Source organism: Drosophila mojavensis, unplaced genomic scaffold (assembly GCF_018153725.1).
Source record: "Drosophila mojavensis isolate 15081-1352.22 unplaced genomic scaffold, ASM1815372v1 contig_80, whole genome shotgun sequence".
Taxonomy (NCBI): Eukaryota; Metazoa; Arthropoda; class Insecta; order Diptera; family Drosophilidae; genus Drosophila; species Drosophila mojavensis.
In genome coordinates, this window is record NW_025318906.1 from 461,021 (window position 1) to 477,155 (window position 16,135).

Below are 16,135 nucleotides of genomic sequence, written 5' to 3' on the forward strand. Positions count from 1 at the left end.
TGAAAAGTAGCTGTGGATCGCAGGCATATCATTAGTTAATAATATCATGCAGAACTTTTTGTTTGAGAAGTGAACTGATTATGTCAAATGATACTCGCCCGTTCAAGAGCTTTTCAAACTTGATATACATATAAAATGTAAATCGGTACAGGGTATCCATTGCGTCGTCTAATCTCGATAGCTTTATCAACACTTTGTGCGATTCTTCAGTTGACTTGGTATTGGCATTTGGCATTGGTTCGGGTGCGAGTGCATGAAAATCTGCAACAGCTCTGACTTTGATGTGTCTGACATTGCTTTCATTTTTCGCTTTTGAAATTTTATTGTTTCGCTTTTCGCTTTTCGCTGCTGCTGCTGCTGCTGCTGCAGCTGGGGCTGGTGGAGCACGTAGCGATACAAAGCGCTCAATCGGGAGCAGAAACAACGAATGGAGGGACATCCCAATTTTAGTTGCTAATGTCCACGTCAACGACTTTGTCAGCTATGAACTATATACGTACGAAAAGAAAGAACTGTGTCAACTAGAGGTGGCGAGCTATCGATGGCATTATCGTTTACTATCGATAGGCAGGCAGCATCAAGTGAGCGAAAATAATACAGTTTAGAAAGGAAGCCAACCTGGAGGCCATGGAGCGTGTCGATTCGGATGAAAGTGTGTAGTATGAGACACATTACAACTTTTGACTAATGCAAAAGATGTGTTGGAGCCACAACTATACATGAAACACAGCCGCTAGCTCAGATTCCCATGCCAATGAGCATGCATGAGTATGTGTATGTCACTTGGAACACAATCGAACTCATTCGCTTAAGGATATTTTCAAGTTGGTAACAGTGGAAACTGGAAGCGTATAAAGTTCTATATAGTTCCAATCAGAGAACTGCAAGTGTGTCAATTTTTGCCACCTTACTCACACTCAATAAAATGTGTGTGCCGGTGCTACTCAACAAATCAACCGACCAAAGCAAGCGATGCTATATGTAAACTTACTTATATTTAAACAACATTTGATAGTTTTATATTGCTATTTTCGTTTATTTTATTAGTTACTGGATTTCTTTTTAGTATCAGCCCATTTTGATAAATTTGAAGCATGGGTTCCTCCCAGTGTGATCTGGCGGGTAAAGTGCGCTTCTTTTGCATCTGGACAATGGTTACTGCAGTAATATTTGGTCTCCTTTGTGGTCTCATCTTGAGCAGTATGTATAAACAATGATATATAACTAACTGTAAATATTAACGGAAATGTTACAGTATACACCTCAAAACTTTTTGTTAGGATAATGAGCATATTCTATGCAAAAGAATTAAGGCGTGTTTTTGTGGCAACACTTGTCTTACTCGTACTTAACTGTGTTCACTTACTCGCTGGTGTAGTAATGTTCGTTGGATTTGTTAAAGTAAGCGATGCCTCAAACAGTATTGTTATCAATCCATGTGCTCTCCATACCCTGAACCCATCCAAAATTTAAAATGGAGACTTGTAAAAAGTGTGTGCGTGTATGTATGTATGTGTTGTTTGTTAGCTATTAAAGGCTCTTCGCAGGGTTCACGGTATTTCCTAGTCGAACAGTTTCGACTAGAGCACTGTTACTAATTTATTTTGATACTGCTCATTTTTGTGTGTCTTTTTAGGATATATCCTGGATGTTTCTGGCTGGGCTTGTACTTACCTCAATTTGTCCATACTTTGAGTTTTTTCTCTTGATTCCCACAGGTAAGACGTACATCTTAAGTTGTTTTATCCGTCCGTATACCTGTATATATATGTCGGGTCTTCAGTAATATTTTCCCAATTCGCTATTTCACCATATATATATGTATATATATAGAGAAGCGGAGAAGCTTTCCCATGCAGAGACTTACACATTATATATATATAATACGGCCTTTTGAATATAGTTTTACTTTATTCTTTACAATTAAATTATTAATTCATTTTCTTATCTTTATCTTTAGCTATTCAGATTTTGTATACTTTTTACTCGTGCCTATATTATAAGCAAATGAGACGAGAAAATAAATAGATTAAATTCTAACGTATAGCGATCACTTACGATGTGATAGATCTCGATGGGACCATTTTAATAAGAAAGTTTCGGAATAAACAAGAAAAGCTTTTTTTTTAATTGTATTCATCGTGATTCGACTTTGGTGAAAACTTGATTAAAATTGTATTTTAGTATTATAACTGTATACGCTTCATAAGTTAGCAGCGAAGGTGTGTCTCTGTATGTGGGCGTGCGTGTGAGCATGTAAATATTTCATATTTAAATCTAAAAACGTAATTATATTTGGGCCTGATCCTGGCTTCGCGTCGTCGACTGTGCTCCGATTCTGGTTTCCTGCCAGTCAGCCTGCCAATTTACTTCGTTTGCATACATTTTTGCTGCCAAGGAGGGGTAGCGGCAAATGAGATAGGGTCTGGGTGTCTGCCAGCTAACCACTTTGTAGGTCATGAAGCCGAGGTCCTGCGGCTTTTTCTGCTAACCATGAGGCAAATATATCTCTGCTAAGTTGACTGTTTGTTTTTATGCCTCGAACCGCTTTGAAAATAGACCAACAAAAACAAGGTCAGGACGTCGCGAAGCTCGACCTCGTGGCCAAAGCGCTACCAGCTCCATTTTTCGACTTGCCAATCGTGGGAAGTCTTGGGTTCCTCACAAGAATCTCTCTCTCTCTCCCTCTGTTAGACATGTAATTTTAGGTCTTGTGGTTGGGCATACTTAGGTGGTAATTCCTTTGGTGACGTTTCGAAGAATGATTCTAGTATCCGTGCTTGAAAGGGTGCAGGGTATCTGGTAGCCGAGCAGTCTCGGCCAGTGCACTCTCACTTACAAATAAGCATAATTGCTAACTAAGTTGCAAGATATCCAATTCAAAGAGCCGATTGACTTCAGAGCTGCCACAAGTCTCCTCAGAGGGCCATAAATCATCATTTATATTATTAACATGGGACACTTCCTCAGCAAGCGTGTGTGTTTGTGTATAGTCACAGATGACAAGGGAGTGCGGGTCCGTTGTCCGTGCCCAAAATATTTCGCAGGCGAAAGACATCAAACGTTGTTGCATATTTATGGGCGCAGCGCGAGAAAACCTTTTGCAGTCCAAAGTACAGCTAAATAGCTAACAGCTCAGGCAGCTAGTGAGCTGTACAAAGCCAAATTGAAGACCTGTAGAGGACAGCCCAATTGAGTGTGCGGTAAAGTAGCAAGGAACAAACACAAGAACTACAGTGACAGACAAATGTAAGGGAACTGTGAGCATGAAGATCGATTGGAGATGGGAGATTGGTGAATAGACATGGAAAGTGGGATATGGTACATTGAAAATGGAAGATGTTAGGAGATAGGAGACAGAAGATAGAAGATTGATTTTGATTTGGATGACTTAAGATGGATGTGAAAAAACAAATATGAATGATAAGTCATCTTAAAAGTCATCTTAATAGTCTGGGGGGAGTGGTCTTCTTGCGAGTTGGTTGAGGTGTGTCAACAACATAGATAGTGGATTGCGGATCGAAGCCTTTGTCTGACGGCAACTGTTTGATTATTGATCAATTATCTATATTTAAAATTATAAAAATAATCTGATTGTGCAACCGTGAAATTGTGACTCTGATGAATACCACGTTTGCCTGGAGACTTGTTGCACCTAGTGTCTTACTAAAGTCGAATCTTACATAATTCCGATAGATGACTGCAGTCAGTCGCTTTTGATTTCTTTAACTACTTGCCATATGTCTTCAGTTAAGTGCATACTTTTTGCAGCTGCTGTATATATGCTCGGTAGCCCGTATGCTAAACTAATAAAAAGTCCAGCTCACCAGGTTAGTTGCTGCAGCAGCAGGTCGTGTCGCCATGTCTGGCTGCCGTATGTGTGTGTGTGTGCTGTGTGTATGTGTGCGTGTGTGATGGACTACGGCTCGAGGACTGCAGTCTCCAGTTAGCCAGTGCTTTTGCATGTTTTATAGCTCTGACCTTAATCCCATCGTGACCAGAGTCCTTTCCCTCTATATGTATCTGTGTACGTGAGTACGTGTGTGTGTGTGTGTGTTTGAGTGTGTGACGTGTGAAGGTGTTTTTGTCTTTGGGGCTAATGTATGGATGGCGTTGAGTTTAAAGGTGAGCGCACACAGGCCAAAAGGTTGAAATAATACGCGTTTAAATACAACATGAAAGTAAAGAATGTGAACAATCGATAACTGCAGTTATCGGTTGATTCCAATGTAACCAACAGTGGAAATCAGTTAAAATGATGATCAGGGTATATTCGAGTCAGGCATATGCCTTAAAATGCATTTGTTTGCGAGTTCCCAATTAGACTTTGACTTGCATTCAAATATATATTTTGTTAGCCATCGGTGCGAATCGAATCTCGAGTTGAAATTGTGGTCGTAAGTTAAGCTGTTGCCTTGGGGCCTTTGGGGCCTGTGTGCATGTGGGCCCAAACATATGTTCTCAGAATTTACTGTTATTGAATGGCCACTGAGTAGAGTAAAAGAGACACATGCCCAAAGACAGAGAGGGAAAGCAGTAGAGCGGGACGCATACATAGTGTAAGAGCACAGTGGAAAGTCCAGGCAGGAGGCAAACATGCTAAATTATGTATATTTTAATCTTGAGCTTATCGCACTCATTAACACCTAGGCCAAGAAACCAGGCAAGGCTCGGGGGCGAACAGTGTCTATAGAAATTTCAGCCGGAGCACAGCTATTCGCCAGTGTAAACAGCTTTTGATTAGCTGCTTTTTATCCGCATTTACATCCGGATTCTGGTCGAGTGTGCATAAACTAATAAAGCTTATCTCGCTTGCTTAGCCACACAGAGGCATGTTTGACAGGCGGATCGGCAGCACTCACTGTGTCAAGGTGAGCCCTCAATGGCCAGGTAAGAGCCAATAAACGAGAGTCAATGAAATCCATTTGGGGCAACTGCGACTCTCCAACAATATTGCCAATTACGAATTTGTCGGCTTCAATTGAAAGCCTTACAATTGCAGTTCAGGCATTAAATGAAATTCAAATGGAATCCAATTCAGGTGCGACTCAGAGAGGGACAGCGAATGAGAGAGCGAGAGTGAGAGACAGAGACAGAGAGAAGGAGAGAATGAGAGAATCGCTTGTGCTGCTTCGACAAAATTTTAATTAAAATCCTTTTGCTGCAGTCCGTGCTTAATTAATTGTACTTTAGCTTCGCGCAGCGAACTGCGTTTAATTCTGCCTGTTGGAAACTGCAAATGGATCGTAAAATGCATGCCAGCACGTCAGATTATTACACTCAGCGAAAATAGTGTTGAAATGTTATTGCCGTGAGTTTGAAAAGTGAAATTTCATATTGAACTCAAAACGGAATATCTATTTATCTTGCTCCAGTGTCTTTCTCTCTCTCACTCTCTTGTTTCTCTATCTCTGGTCTCTGTCTTATTCTGTTTCTCTATCGCTATCGCCCTGGTCTCCAGTCTCCTTTCTCGTTTACTCTTCCCCCCAGTTGTTCACAGTGCAACTTTCGTTTGATTAAAGCTGCATTATTTTAACTCGTTCTCAGCTCTAGCTTCGGCTTCGGTCGCTTTGAGCATTGCACAACACTTAATCAGGGGAACGTTTTTCCGATTTCATAGTGGTTTGCACCCATGTGCATCTACTTTGTATAGCTGATAGTTTTCCACATAATCCAATTGCCATCACTTCTCTCAGTTTAGTTTTTCCATTGCCGCTTTGCGAATGCTGCATAGATCATGTCAAGTGATTTTCCAGTCGCAATGCTAGGGAAATGACTAAGCGCTGCACTTGCTTCGCAGATTGCCAGCAAGCGTTCACTTACGCCCACCCCGACACGCCTTCCCCTCCTCCCACACACACACACACATGCACGCACAGCAGCTCGCAGGCGGAAAACAAGTGTAAATCAAATAAAACCTAATAAAAAATAAGAAAAAATGCGGTCGCAGCTTGGTCCTGACGCAGCCAACAGCAGCACGCACAGCCACACACACACACATACACACTCACTCACACACAAACATACACTTGCCATACACCCAGCAGAACCCACACGCACTTACGGCGCACAATGCCCCAGACATTTAAAGAAAAACCCGAGAAAATACACAAACAAAAAATACTAGTACAGTTGGATATGCTCGACTAGGTGATGCCCTATTTTCAGGCATACAAGAATATTCCATACAGTTATATTCCGCCGCATGACAAGGTATAAGTCTCTAGCGACTCAATTTGGACTTGATACCCAGCGATATTTGTAGTCTGTAGTCCTCGTTAAATTTAGTTCTCTCAGCTCTTCCAGAAACGTGGTCTCTATATACCCAACTCTTCCAGTTTCAATTGGTATTAAAAGGAAAAACGAAACCGAAATGGCAAACGAATAGGAAGTCAGCAATTTTATGTTTTATTGCAATTCTTGGCTTTCATTTTCGCTTCTATTGCCGCACAGCCTCACGGCCCACACATCTGCTCACTCCGTTTTACGGGTTACCTTCGCGGTGCAGGCAGCCCACCTGCCCAGCACCATCCCCATTCTTATACATATATTGTGTGGGTGTTCTATGAGCTGTGTGTGTGTGGTTGCGTAGCTGTGGATACGGATACAGTCATTTACGTGGCTACGCTACGACGACGACTACGGCTGTGACTACGGCTGAGTCGACGGGGCAACATGGCAACAATGGTGGCGTCTCCATCAAAGGCAAAGCCTTGGCCTGCAGCTGGAGCTTCAGTCGCTGTTCAGCGCTTAAAACCCAGCTCGAAAGCGCGTGCTATCGGCGCATATTAGGGGTGGTATTCCGCCCCATCTGACAACCGTCTCTTTCCATGCCACCTGCCACGACCCCTTGCCCATTCTGCATATGTCATAAATGCTGCCGGGTTCCTGTTTGTATACCCTGTAAATCATGGCATCTGGACAAAGAGGGATACAGATACAGATACAGATACAGATACAGATACAGATACAGATACAGATACAGATACAGATACAGATACAGATACAGATACAGATACAGATACAGATACAGATACAGATACAGATACAGATACAGATACAGATACACATACAGATACAGATACAGATACAGATACAGATACAGATACAGATACAGATACAGATACAGATACAGATACAGATACACGGTGTGTTTTAGATACATATACAGGGTGTGTTTTAGTTGGGCAATCCCAGCTAGACCAACCCTGCTTCCTTTTTTAGGGCTCTCGCCGCTATGACAAGGCCAGGGCTGTAAGGACCCAAATGGAAAATGGGGTTTCTGTGGCGAGCAAGTGCGCGCAATTGTATGGACTCTATAGATAGGCCAAACTGTAGGCGTGAGATTGTATATCTAAACGTGCTTAGGCCTCTGCATGCACTCACACAGATACACATATGTATCATATATACATATATTAAATTGACATGATATCGAATGTGTGTTGTGTGCATTCCAATTTCGACCAAGGCTTTTGGGCCGCAAATTGTTTTTGCGGCTGGCATATAAATCACGTAAATATTGCTGTACATGCATTATGTATCTTATTTCATTATTTACAGACCCCGTTACAGGTCATCAAGCGCTTGCTTCAAATGGTGAAATGGGGGTTCTAATCAAATGAACCCTTTAATAGCCGTGTTTTATGTCTTACATCAAATCGATTTCAATCAGTTGACTAATTGCAATTTACTCACATTTGCTATGACCCATTTGGGGGCGTGCAGAAGAAGGAAGTGCGAGCATGCAAGACTTGCGAATGTCCTGCAAAATATGAGATTCTGTTTGACCTGAAGCTGCAATTGAAAATAATTGAATAAATATCAAGCGTGAGAACTCAGCTTGCGTGATCTGACAAGTCAGTAAGCAATATAATATAATACTCATACATAAGTATACCCTAAGCTTACGCATACAGAGCTGAGCCTCAGCATTTGCTTTTGCTCTTGCATATACTCTTGTTTACTCAAATACAGGGTATATACATATATAGGGGAAAATGAAAGCCAAAAATTGCGCACGACAAGCCCATAAAACTTGTACATAAGTACATCTGCTGGCCGGGCATTATAATGCGTTGGACATTAGACATAAACGCTGTTTCATGGACTATCAGCTTGACGTGGCCTGGCCAGGGCCCCCTCTGGCCCGTCTGCCCTCTCTGCCCCCTCTGAGCCGGCAGCAGTGACCCTCGGCGACTGACTGTCTAATTGCCAACTTTCACACAACGAATGGCGTGTGCCTTCTCAAACCAAAAGCCCAATTCAAAGCCAAAGCCAAAACCAAAGCCAAAGCCAGAGTCAGAGTCGAAGTTGCAGCCAAACTCAAAACTGGGAACGGGCAACTTGAGGCGAGCTGCCAGGCAATAAATCATTGCGATGGCTGCCAAGTTGCAACATCATTGAACATTAAAATAATTGCAAATGCGAAAGTTGTTGTTGTTGTTGCTGCTGCTGTTGTCGTTGCCGTTGTTGTTGCTATAGTTGTTATAGCTCTGCCTGTACGGTCAGCACATGCCCCAGAGAGTCGCACTTCATGTTCATTAATGATAATTAAAAAAGTTTTGCCAATAAAAATTTGCTATGCCCACTGCTCATGTATGTGTGTGTGTGAGTGTACGCCTATGTGTCTGTATTTGTGTGTGTGTGCATGTTAGGTAATGTGCTAGGTGTTGAGCAAGTTGAGCGCGTTTTAAATGCGAACAATTTTCCACAACTTTTATCAACAAAGGCAAATTTTCATAATTTAGCTTCAACAGTAATTGAGAGATAAGAAATGTTTTCAGCAAAGCTCTGAAAATGGACTGTAAAAGCATTAGACTTGAGCTAAATTCATTAACTTTCCTGATTAAATTCAATGAGTTTTCCTATAGACTCCAAAGTATTCTATATCGAATTTGCTATTAGACCTTCATGTGAGGATCTTATACTTATAATAAATATTATGTCTTCCGTGAGTCTCTTGTAAGACAGCTCAAGAGTCTCAATTTGCAATCGAAGATTGATTTGTTATTCTATTTGAGCCTTGAGCTGAGAAAAAAATAAACTAGTTCAAAAGTCACAGGTTCTAAAAAAATATATCTTCTTCTTTAGATCTAACTGATTTATATATTTAAATATTAAGAGATATTAACTAATTAAAAAACTATAAATTATTTCATATAACTCAATTCCATCGTTTTTACCGAAAGAATTAACTGAATTAGCTGCCTAGCAGCTGGCGAACCAGTTCAAAAGTCACCCAAGCTCAAAGAAAAAAGCAAGAAAGAGGAGCGAACTAAACAATATGCAAAAGTCAAAATTCAATTGGCAGCAAATTAGTGCGAATATTCATGACAAGCATAGCCCTAAGAACTCTATAAATATGTATGAGGCATTGCATGCTGCAAGGAGCAGCTCCCCTGTGTGGCAGTGTGTGTGTGTGTGCGTGTGTATGTATGTGTGCCTGTGTTTGGTATCTGTTTAATATTCTGCACGTATTTTTAACAAGCTTGTTGCTCAAATTTTGCAGCAAAACTGCAGCCAGGCAGGCAGAGTCGACATGGACAGGACTGGGGGCTCGTGTGTGGCATGTGGCAAGTGCTATTAATGTAGACTTTTATTTGGGAAAAGTATTGCCTGCGTACGTCTAGTATCGATTGCAAGTCATATTTCAAGCATTTAGTAGAGCCCGCTCGAAAGTAGGCAAAACATAAATTGATGATGGGGCACAAGCGGCACACTTGCCACATGCTGCCGCTGCCTATGCCTCTGCTGCTGCCTCTGTCTCTGCCGCTGCCTCTGCCTCTGCTGCTGCTGCTGCCTGTGCAAAATGTAAACAAACATTTGGTTTGCCGCGACTGGAAGGCTGCTGGCGCCACTCGTGTGGCGCGTGGCGTGTGCTGTGTGCTGTGTGGCACGTGCAACGCACTGCGCCGACTCACCAAAAGTTTGTTGGAATTTGCCTTTTTCGGCTTTCCATTGAAGTCAAGTTCGTTTGGCAAAAGGCGCTTTGTTTGGCAGCCAGTCAGTTCGTTACGCGTTGCATGCAGCAGCAGCAGCAGCCGCAGCCGCAAGCCAAACGGAGACGCGTGTGCCGCAAGTCGCTCGATCGGAAGGAAATCTCATTTCAGTGCCGACTTACGACAAAATGCAAAAAGTTATGCATACGCCGCGTTAGCCCCGAAGCCAACTGTTGTGCGTGCGTGTGCCTGCCGCGGGTGTAAGCACGCTTGCCACCTGCCACACTTGATGCCCTTGACATTGGCAACGTGCTAGTGCTCGATCTTCACCAGAACACAAATATTCCAAAACTAGAGTAAATTGACGCAGAACGTTTGCTGCCAGCCCTCGGCACAATTAAGTGAAGCTGTTGCACGTTGCAAGCAGCTACGGCGCTGCACTCGGTGAAGCAACATAAGCAAATCAAAACACACAATATAAACAAGAACTTTCGCTCAATCGACTTAAAGTTAAAGTCCCCTTTGGACTGCATTTTGAGGTAAGCTCAGAGGCAGCCCAGGTGGCACAATGGCCAGGTGGCAAGCTGGCAGGCTGGCAAAGTAGCTGACTAGCTCTTAATGCTGCGACTACCTTTTGCAGTTTGCCAGTTGCCAGTTGCCAGCTTGTTTATAGTTGGTTAATTGAAGTCGAGAGTTCTCCTGCTTCTTCTTCTTCTTCTTCTTCATTTTTTCGGCCCAAAATGCCGGCTGGCAAAAAGTTTAATTGAATGCTGCGTGTTTAGAGTTTAGCTTCTGTTATTTCCCATCGCTTGCGCTATAACCTACATTAATTTTAAGTGTTTACATTTACAGCATCGACAGCAGCTCCGAATAAACGCGTTCAAGCCTACGGAAAATCAGACGGACAAAGTCTGTTCGATCTGCTCTTCTTTTATATATTACAACTGATCACTAAAATCCAACATTTATTTATGTTCCTTACATCACTTATACTAAACAATTTTATGAATACGTTTGTGGTTAATTCCGTTTAATTATAACTATTAAATCCCATCGGGGTCCATTGCGACGGAAGGGATCGCAGTCACGTTAAATTTTCATTTAGCGCCTTATTTATTCATTGTCTTATAATATTGGCACGAATAAATTGTAAAAACGATGTGGATAACTAAAGATAAGGGAGGGAAGTGAAGGAAAAATGAAAAAGAAACCATAAATAGTTAATTTTTATAGTCGCTATATACATTATTATCAGATATAATACAATATAATATAAAGACCTATGCGTGGAAAAGTTTAGCTTGTAAATTAAGCTTTGATGTATGAAACAAAAACTGGATACTTTTATATAGCGAACATGTCCAGAAGGATTAATACCGATGACATAAACGAATATACGGACGGATAACAAGCCAGACATAACAACACTGCAGTCCGATAGAGCGTTTGACTTACCCATGAGAACCACGAGTCCAAATACAACGTATGGATAAAATGAACTTAGTACAAGGCCAACCATAAACATCCAGGCTATATTCTGAAAAGAGGAATAGAATTAATCGAGGTTGCTCGATTAGGAAATACCGTGAACCATGCTAAATCTATGCCCCTATTGTTTTAAATACATATTAGGGACTACGCTATCGGAATTTACTTGTTGAATAATATTTCTTGTAGATGGACTTTCTTAATCAAACTTTCGGAATGCAACAATAATTTGCATGTGAATATATTTACCAAAACATAAGGTATAAAATAAAGCATCGTCTTTCTATCCATAACAAAACTCGTGGAAGCGAATATAAGAGTATATAAGAGTATAAATTTAAAGCTTGCTTTTTCGGCTTACGAGATTAGTGGGTTAATACGCTATGGGCATGAACAGCCACGCTTCCACGGGCATAAAATGCATAAGGATTGTTAACTATACTGTTTGAGATATATCTTACTTTATAAAATGCAACGAACATAAGAAGCCCACCCACCACCTCAATAGCGGCGAGTACAAGCAAGAAAACGCACCACCACATGGTTTCAGAGTTCGTCTCTTGCTTAGCATCTGTGGATAAGATAATTAATACTTCTATGATTTATATCCCAGATTGGATATACATATATAAATTTATTTTCTAGCAATATCGTATGTCGTCTAAGCCAGTATATACGTACATGGTACGGTCCAACTAAGTAGTAGTGTCGCTGCCAATCCAGTTACTATTATCCAAATGCAAAAGAACTTTATTTTACACTCAAGAGTACACTCGCATCCCATTTTTGTAAATGTGCAAAAAATGAGAGATGACGCCAACAATTTCAAAATAACACATATAACGTATATTGAAAATATAAACACTGCTCACTTTGGACGAATTTTTTTTAAATATTTGGCACATTATGGAATCATAAATGAATCTCCGCATTTATTCTGGGCTCTGTGGACCTACATGGGAATTGTTAAATCTCTAGTCCTAACGGTGGCTATTCTGTTCTCTCTCCGTTAGAGTAGCACCCGCTTCAGGAAATAGGCGCACTACTGGCACTGAATCATTTCATAAATCGTGCCATCACTATGTATGATAAAAATAACAAGCTCATCACGAAAATCCATTTATTTACGCTCTATACATCAATCAATTATGGTAAATTTGTCTTGTTTAATTCGAAACATATTAAAATGGTCCCATCGAGATCCATTGCGACGGAAGGGATCGTTGTCAGGTAAAATTTGTAGTTAGCCCTCTGATCGCATTTTGAAAAAATATTGGCACGCATAAACGGTAAAAACGATGTGCATAACTAAAGATAAGGGAGTGAAATGAAGGAAAAATTAAGAAAACATTAATAGGTGATTATTAAAGAATAAAGTAGACTACACAAAAGTCTGGATTATTAGATGAACTATATAGTATAACGTTATACGTCAAACCCAAACGGGATAAATTAAATTTTGATGTCTGAAACAAAAACTGAATGCACTGGATACTAATATATAAAACATCATACTTACTCAGCGGAACCAGGAAAATAAAGGCACAGTATGGATAAAAAGAACTAAATACAAGCCCGACCATAAACAGCCAGGCTATTTTCTGAAAAAATTAAGTTTATTAAGAAGTTAGAGTGCTCGTCGACATCGGGTCTTCAATACATGTATCTATCAAGTATATAACTTTTTCGGCTCACGATATCGTTGCATTAAAAAGCACGGACGGACAAACATGGACATGAATGGAATTTCAAGTAGGTTCTGGGGCTCAGCATATGGATTGTTCATATTACTGTTTGGGATAAATCTTACTTTATAGAAAGCAATGGTCATACAACTCCCGGCCACCATCTCAATAACGGCGAGTACCAGGAGGGTAACGAAAAACCCCAAATGTTCTGAATTGTTTTTTATAACCACTGTGGATAAGAGAATTGTTATTATTTTAGATAACATATTATATAATATGATTGTTTGCAATTTAATTTTCCTTTCGAGCTACAGTTAGTCACATACGTACTTGGGATGAGTGAACCAATGATGATTGCGGCGAATAATCCAGTAACTATTGTCCAAATGCAAAAGAACAGAACTTTAGTCTCGAGAGTGCATTCGCAGGATTTCCCCTTGCCGCCCATGCTTAGGATTTTTAAAGATAATATTTGCAATATTTGAGAGAATGATTCTAGAAAATAAAAATGAAAATGAAACAACTAACTTTACATTTGACATATTTGCATAGCTCACTTTGTTCGATTTCGATTAACGATGAGGCCTTCTTCTGCCTGTTACATGCATATTGAGAGAGAATAATATACCCTGATTTCGCATTTACAATGGGTTCAGGGTATAGTGAGAACAAACTCTGAAAGAAAGCGAAAACACGCGAGACAGACGCATGTGCAAATAATGAGAAAGAACTCGCAAAAACCGAGGGCCTCAAATTCAATTTGAAGGAGGCTTACGCTAGAGTGGAGTGGAGGTGGGGGTCGATGTGAATGAAGAGGTAGGGCACACAAATACGACTCGGCCTAGACGCACAAATAGTTAAAGCGGAAGTAAAGGTCTCTGGGGAGGGGCATGCCGAGGCACGAAGGAATCAATCGAAGAGCCCGAACCGCCCCAAGCCATAAAAACGAAATCGAAATGGAAGTCGAGCAAAAACTACTTTGTTTGCGATTAGCACTTGGCCGGCTTTTTTGCTGCAGGGCAGAGGAAGAGAGGGGGACAGAGAGAGAGAGAGAGAGAGAAGAAGGTTGGCAAATGAAAATGTGTGTCAATATATTGATTGAATAATGGTCTACATATTGACAAACAACTCAAAAGGCACTCGACACGCGACACTCACAGAACTCGTAGCAGAGGCAGATGCCACGGCTTGACAGCCAGTTGACAGGCGGAGCAGAATCAACAGCAGCAGCAGCAGCAGTAGGAAAAGTGGTAGATGGAGTCTACGAAACAGAAACGCCTACGAATATGTTGAGCTGGCAAATGCAAAACAAGCATGGGAATTGATGGAACTCAGGGAATTGGAGGAAGGGCGGACTAACAGACTGGGGGACATCAAAAGGCATTTCGAGTGCGTCATCAATGCAAAGCAGCTCACAAGATGAAGATGTAGCTCGGCTGAGGAGCGGGTGTTGATGTGCTACAAGTAGATTGGCTATTATGAGAAGCGCAGAGGAGGGCAAAAAAGAAGAGAGAAATGTAGGTGAAGATATAGCAGATGAGAAGAGCTGCTGAGTAGACTAGATAAAACTAGACCTGATGTTGAACTGCTCATAACGTGCTATGAGATGCGCAGAGAGGAGCTCATTTAAAAGTAGGTACATAACGTTTCATATAAAATTTGTGATAACTCTTGAAGTCAAGAAGATTATGTTATTCCAATTCAATATCAGAGCCATTGATTACGATTTCAATTGTGCATACTTCATTTTCAATTCGAGGCTCCATGTTGAGAATCGCTGAGAAGAGCTGCTGGTTAGCCTAGCTAAAGGTGTCTGTGTAACACGTGTCGCCCTAATTAGATAAAGTTTGTTTGCATTCCAAACATACTGGCATCAAATTTATCCCCCGCTTGCCCGAAAATTTGTCAGCAACTTTTTTCTTTGCATATGCTTGCCAGCAAAAAGTTTGGCTCTGTCGCCCGCGTCTGCTCGTCAGGCGCACATCAAGTCAAATAGAAAAAGAAAAAAATATAGCAAATAAAAAAAGTATTTACGTAAATAATTTTCATTGAATTTATTTTTTGTATGTATTTATTTATTTATTTTTCCTTTTGCTCCTTTGCGTGATATTTAAAGTCGTCGAGTTTGCTGCAGACAGAACTTTGCCTTGAAGTATTTGTATTTGATTTTCCCTTACATTTTTGCTCAGCTCTCTTATTTGCTTTTATGATTTCTCCGCACTCATTTCACCGAAAGTCTTTTGGCCAACACAAATTTCAGCTAGTTAAAATGTGCTCAAATTTTCTGTTGACGAGGAGCGAACTGTGAACTGTGAACTGCCAGCATTTGAATTTTCCATCTGCCATTTGCCATGACTGGCAGGGGCCTTTTCCTAATAGGCGGCGAGGGTACGGCGCGGGGGAATTGCCGCTGTTTAAGGAAGTGCTCTTCATAATTTATGCCCCTGCAGATTGATTGGGCTCCGCTGCTCTAAAAATAACATTTAAATTAGGTTAGATCTAGAAAAATTTGTACGCAAAAGAAAGAGAAGTGATAGCCAATTAAATTACCGAATTTAATGATGATGAAGTTCAAAGATTGATCAAGAGATTTTTAGGTCATTTCACAATCCCAAAAGAAATACAAATTCTCGAATAGTTTCCCTGTTTAAACAATTTGCAGTTTTAATTCAGCAAGAGAAATCCCTGCAATTTTTGTTTCGCTCAGTGTAGGCGAAAGCCCAGTTAATTCCCAATTTAATTTACATCCAGCTACAGCCGCATGCGCCTTAAGGGGTATTTCCGCACATAATCTGTATATAAAGCGTTGCTAAAGCCTCGGCATTATTTCATAATATTTGAGGCACTCGGTTTTCAGCGGCTGCATCATTCTTGCTCTTCCTCTTTTTTGTTGCCTGCTAAAAATGAGCACAAAGAAAATGGCGAATGAGGGAAAAAATTGTGGAAAATTGTGAGAATTTCAAGGCTTTGGCTTTTGGCACTTTGTTTGCATTGTACGAGGCGCAAACTCGTTGTTAA

The 16,135-nt window shown here is 40.8% G+C and overlaps 3 protein-coding genes across 7 annotated transcripts in view; 2 read left to right on the forward strand and 1 right to left on the reverse strand.

Annotated features, from left to right (window-relative positions):
- Positions 1–985: 985 nt before the first annotated feature.
- Positions 986–2,192, forward strand: LOC26528293. 3 transcript variants are annotated; one of them, XR_001449196.3, is made up of 4 exons: positions 986–1,200; positions 1,281–1,401; positions 1,637–1,718; positions 1,961–2,192. XR_001449196.3 is itself a non-coding variant. In XM_015163041.3 (4 exons), exons 1-4 carry the CDS (start codon positions 1,095–1,097, stop codon positions 2,026–2,028), a joined length of 402 nt encoding a protein of 133 aa, XP_015018527.1. In that variant the 5' UTR covers positions 987–1,094; the 3' UTR covers positions 2,029–2,192. The 3 variants fall into 3 exon arrangements, 2 of the variants coding, with proteins under 2 accessions (XP_015018527.1, XP_032586009.1); XM_015163041.3 differs by having other exon boundaries at positions 987–1,200; positions 1,256–1,401; XM_032730118.2 differs by lacking the exons at positions 986–1,200; positions 1,281–1,401 and adding an exon at positions 1,439–1,501.
- A 7,828-nt stretch (positions 2,193–10,020) lies between these two features.
- LOC6578269 (probable serine/threonine-protein kinase DDB_G0282963) overlaps positions 10,021–16,135 on the forward strand; it is a 54,048-nt gene continuing 47,933 nt past the window's right edge. The window contains exon 1 of the mRNA XM_002004149.4: positions 10,021–10,480. The gene's annotated coding sequence lies outside the window, so the exon portion shown is untranslated. The remainder of the gene's footprint in view (positions 10,481–16,135) is intronic.
- LOC26527303 lies at positions 10,894–13,659 on the reverse strand. 3 transcript variants are annotated; one of them, XR_006357776.1, is made up of 7 exons: positions 13,448–13,659; positions 13,240–13,346; positions 12,949–13,030; positions 12,111–12,737; positions 11,891–12,000; positions 11,397–11,478; positions 10,894–11,109 (listed from the first exon to the last, which is right to left on the reverse strand). XR_006357776.1 is itself a non-coding variant. In XM_044010532.1 (2 exons), the coding sequence occupies exons 1-2, from the start codon at positions 13,563–13,565 to the stop codon at positions 13,099–13,101; spliced, it is 366 nt and encodes a 121-aa protein (XP_043866467.1). In that variant the 5' UTR covers positions 13,566–13,659; the 3' UTR covers positions 13,049–13,098. The 3 variants fall into 3 exon arrangements, 1 of the variants encoding a protein (XP_043866467.1); XR_006357777.1 differs by lacking the exon at positions 11,891–12,000; XM_044010532.1 differs by lacking the exons at positions 10,894–11,109; positions 11,397–11,478; positions 11,891–12,000; positions 12,111–12,737; positions 12,949–13,030 and having other exon boundaries at positions 13,049–13,346.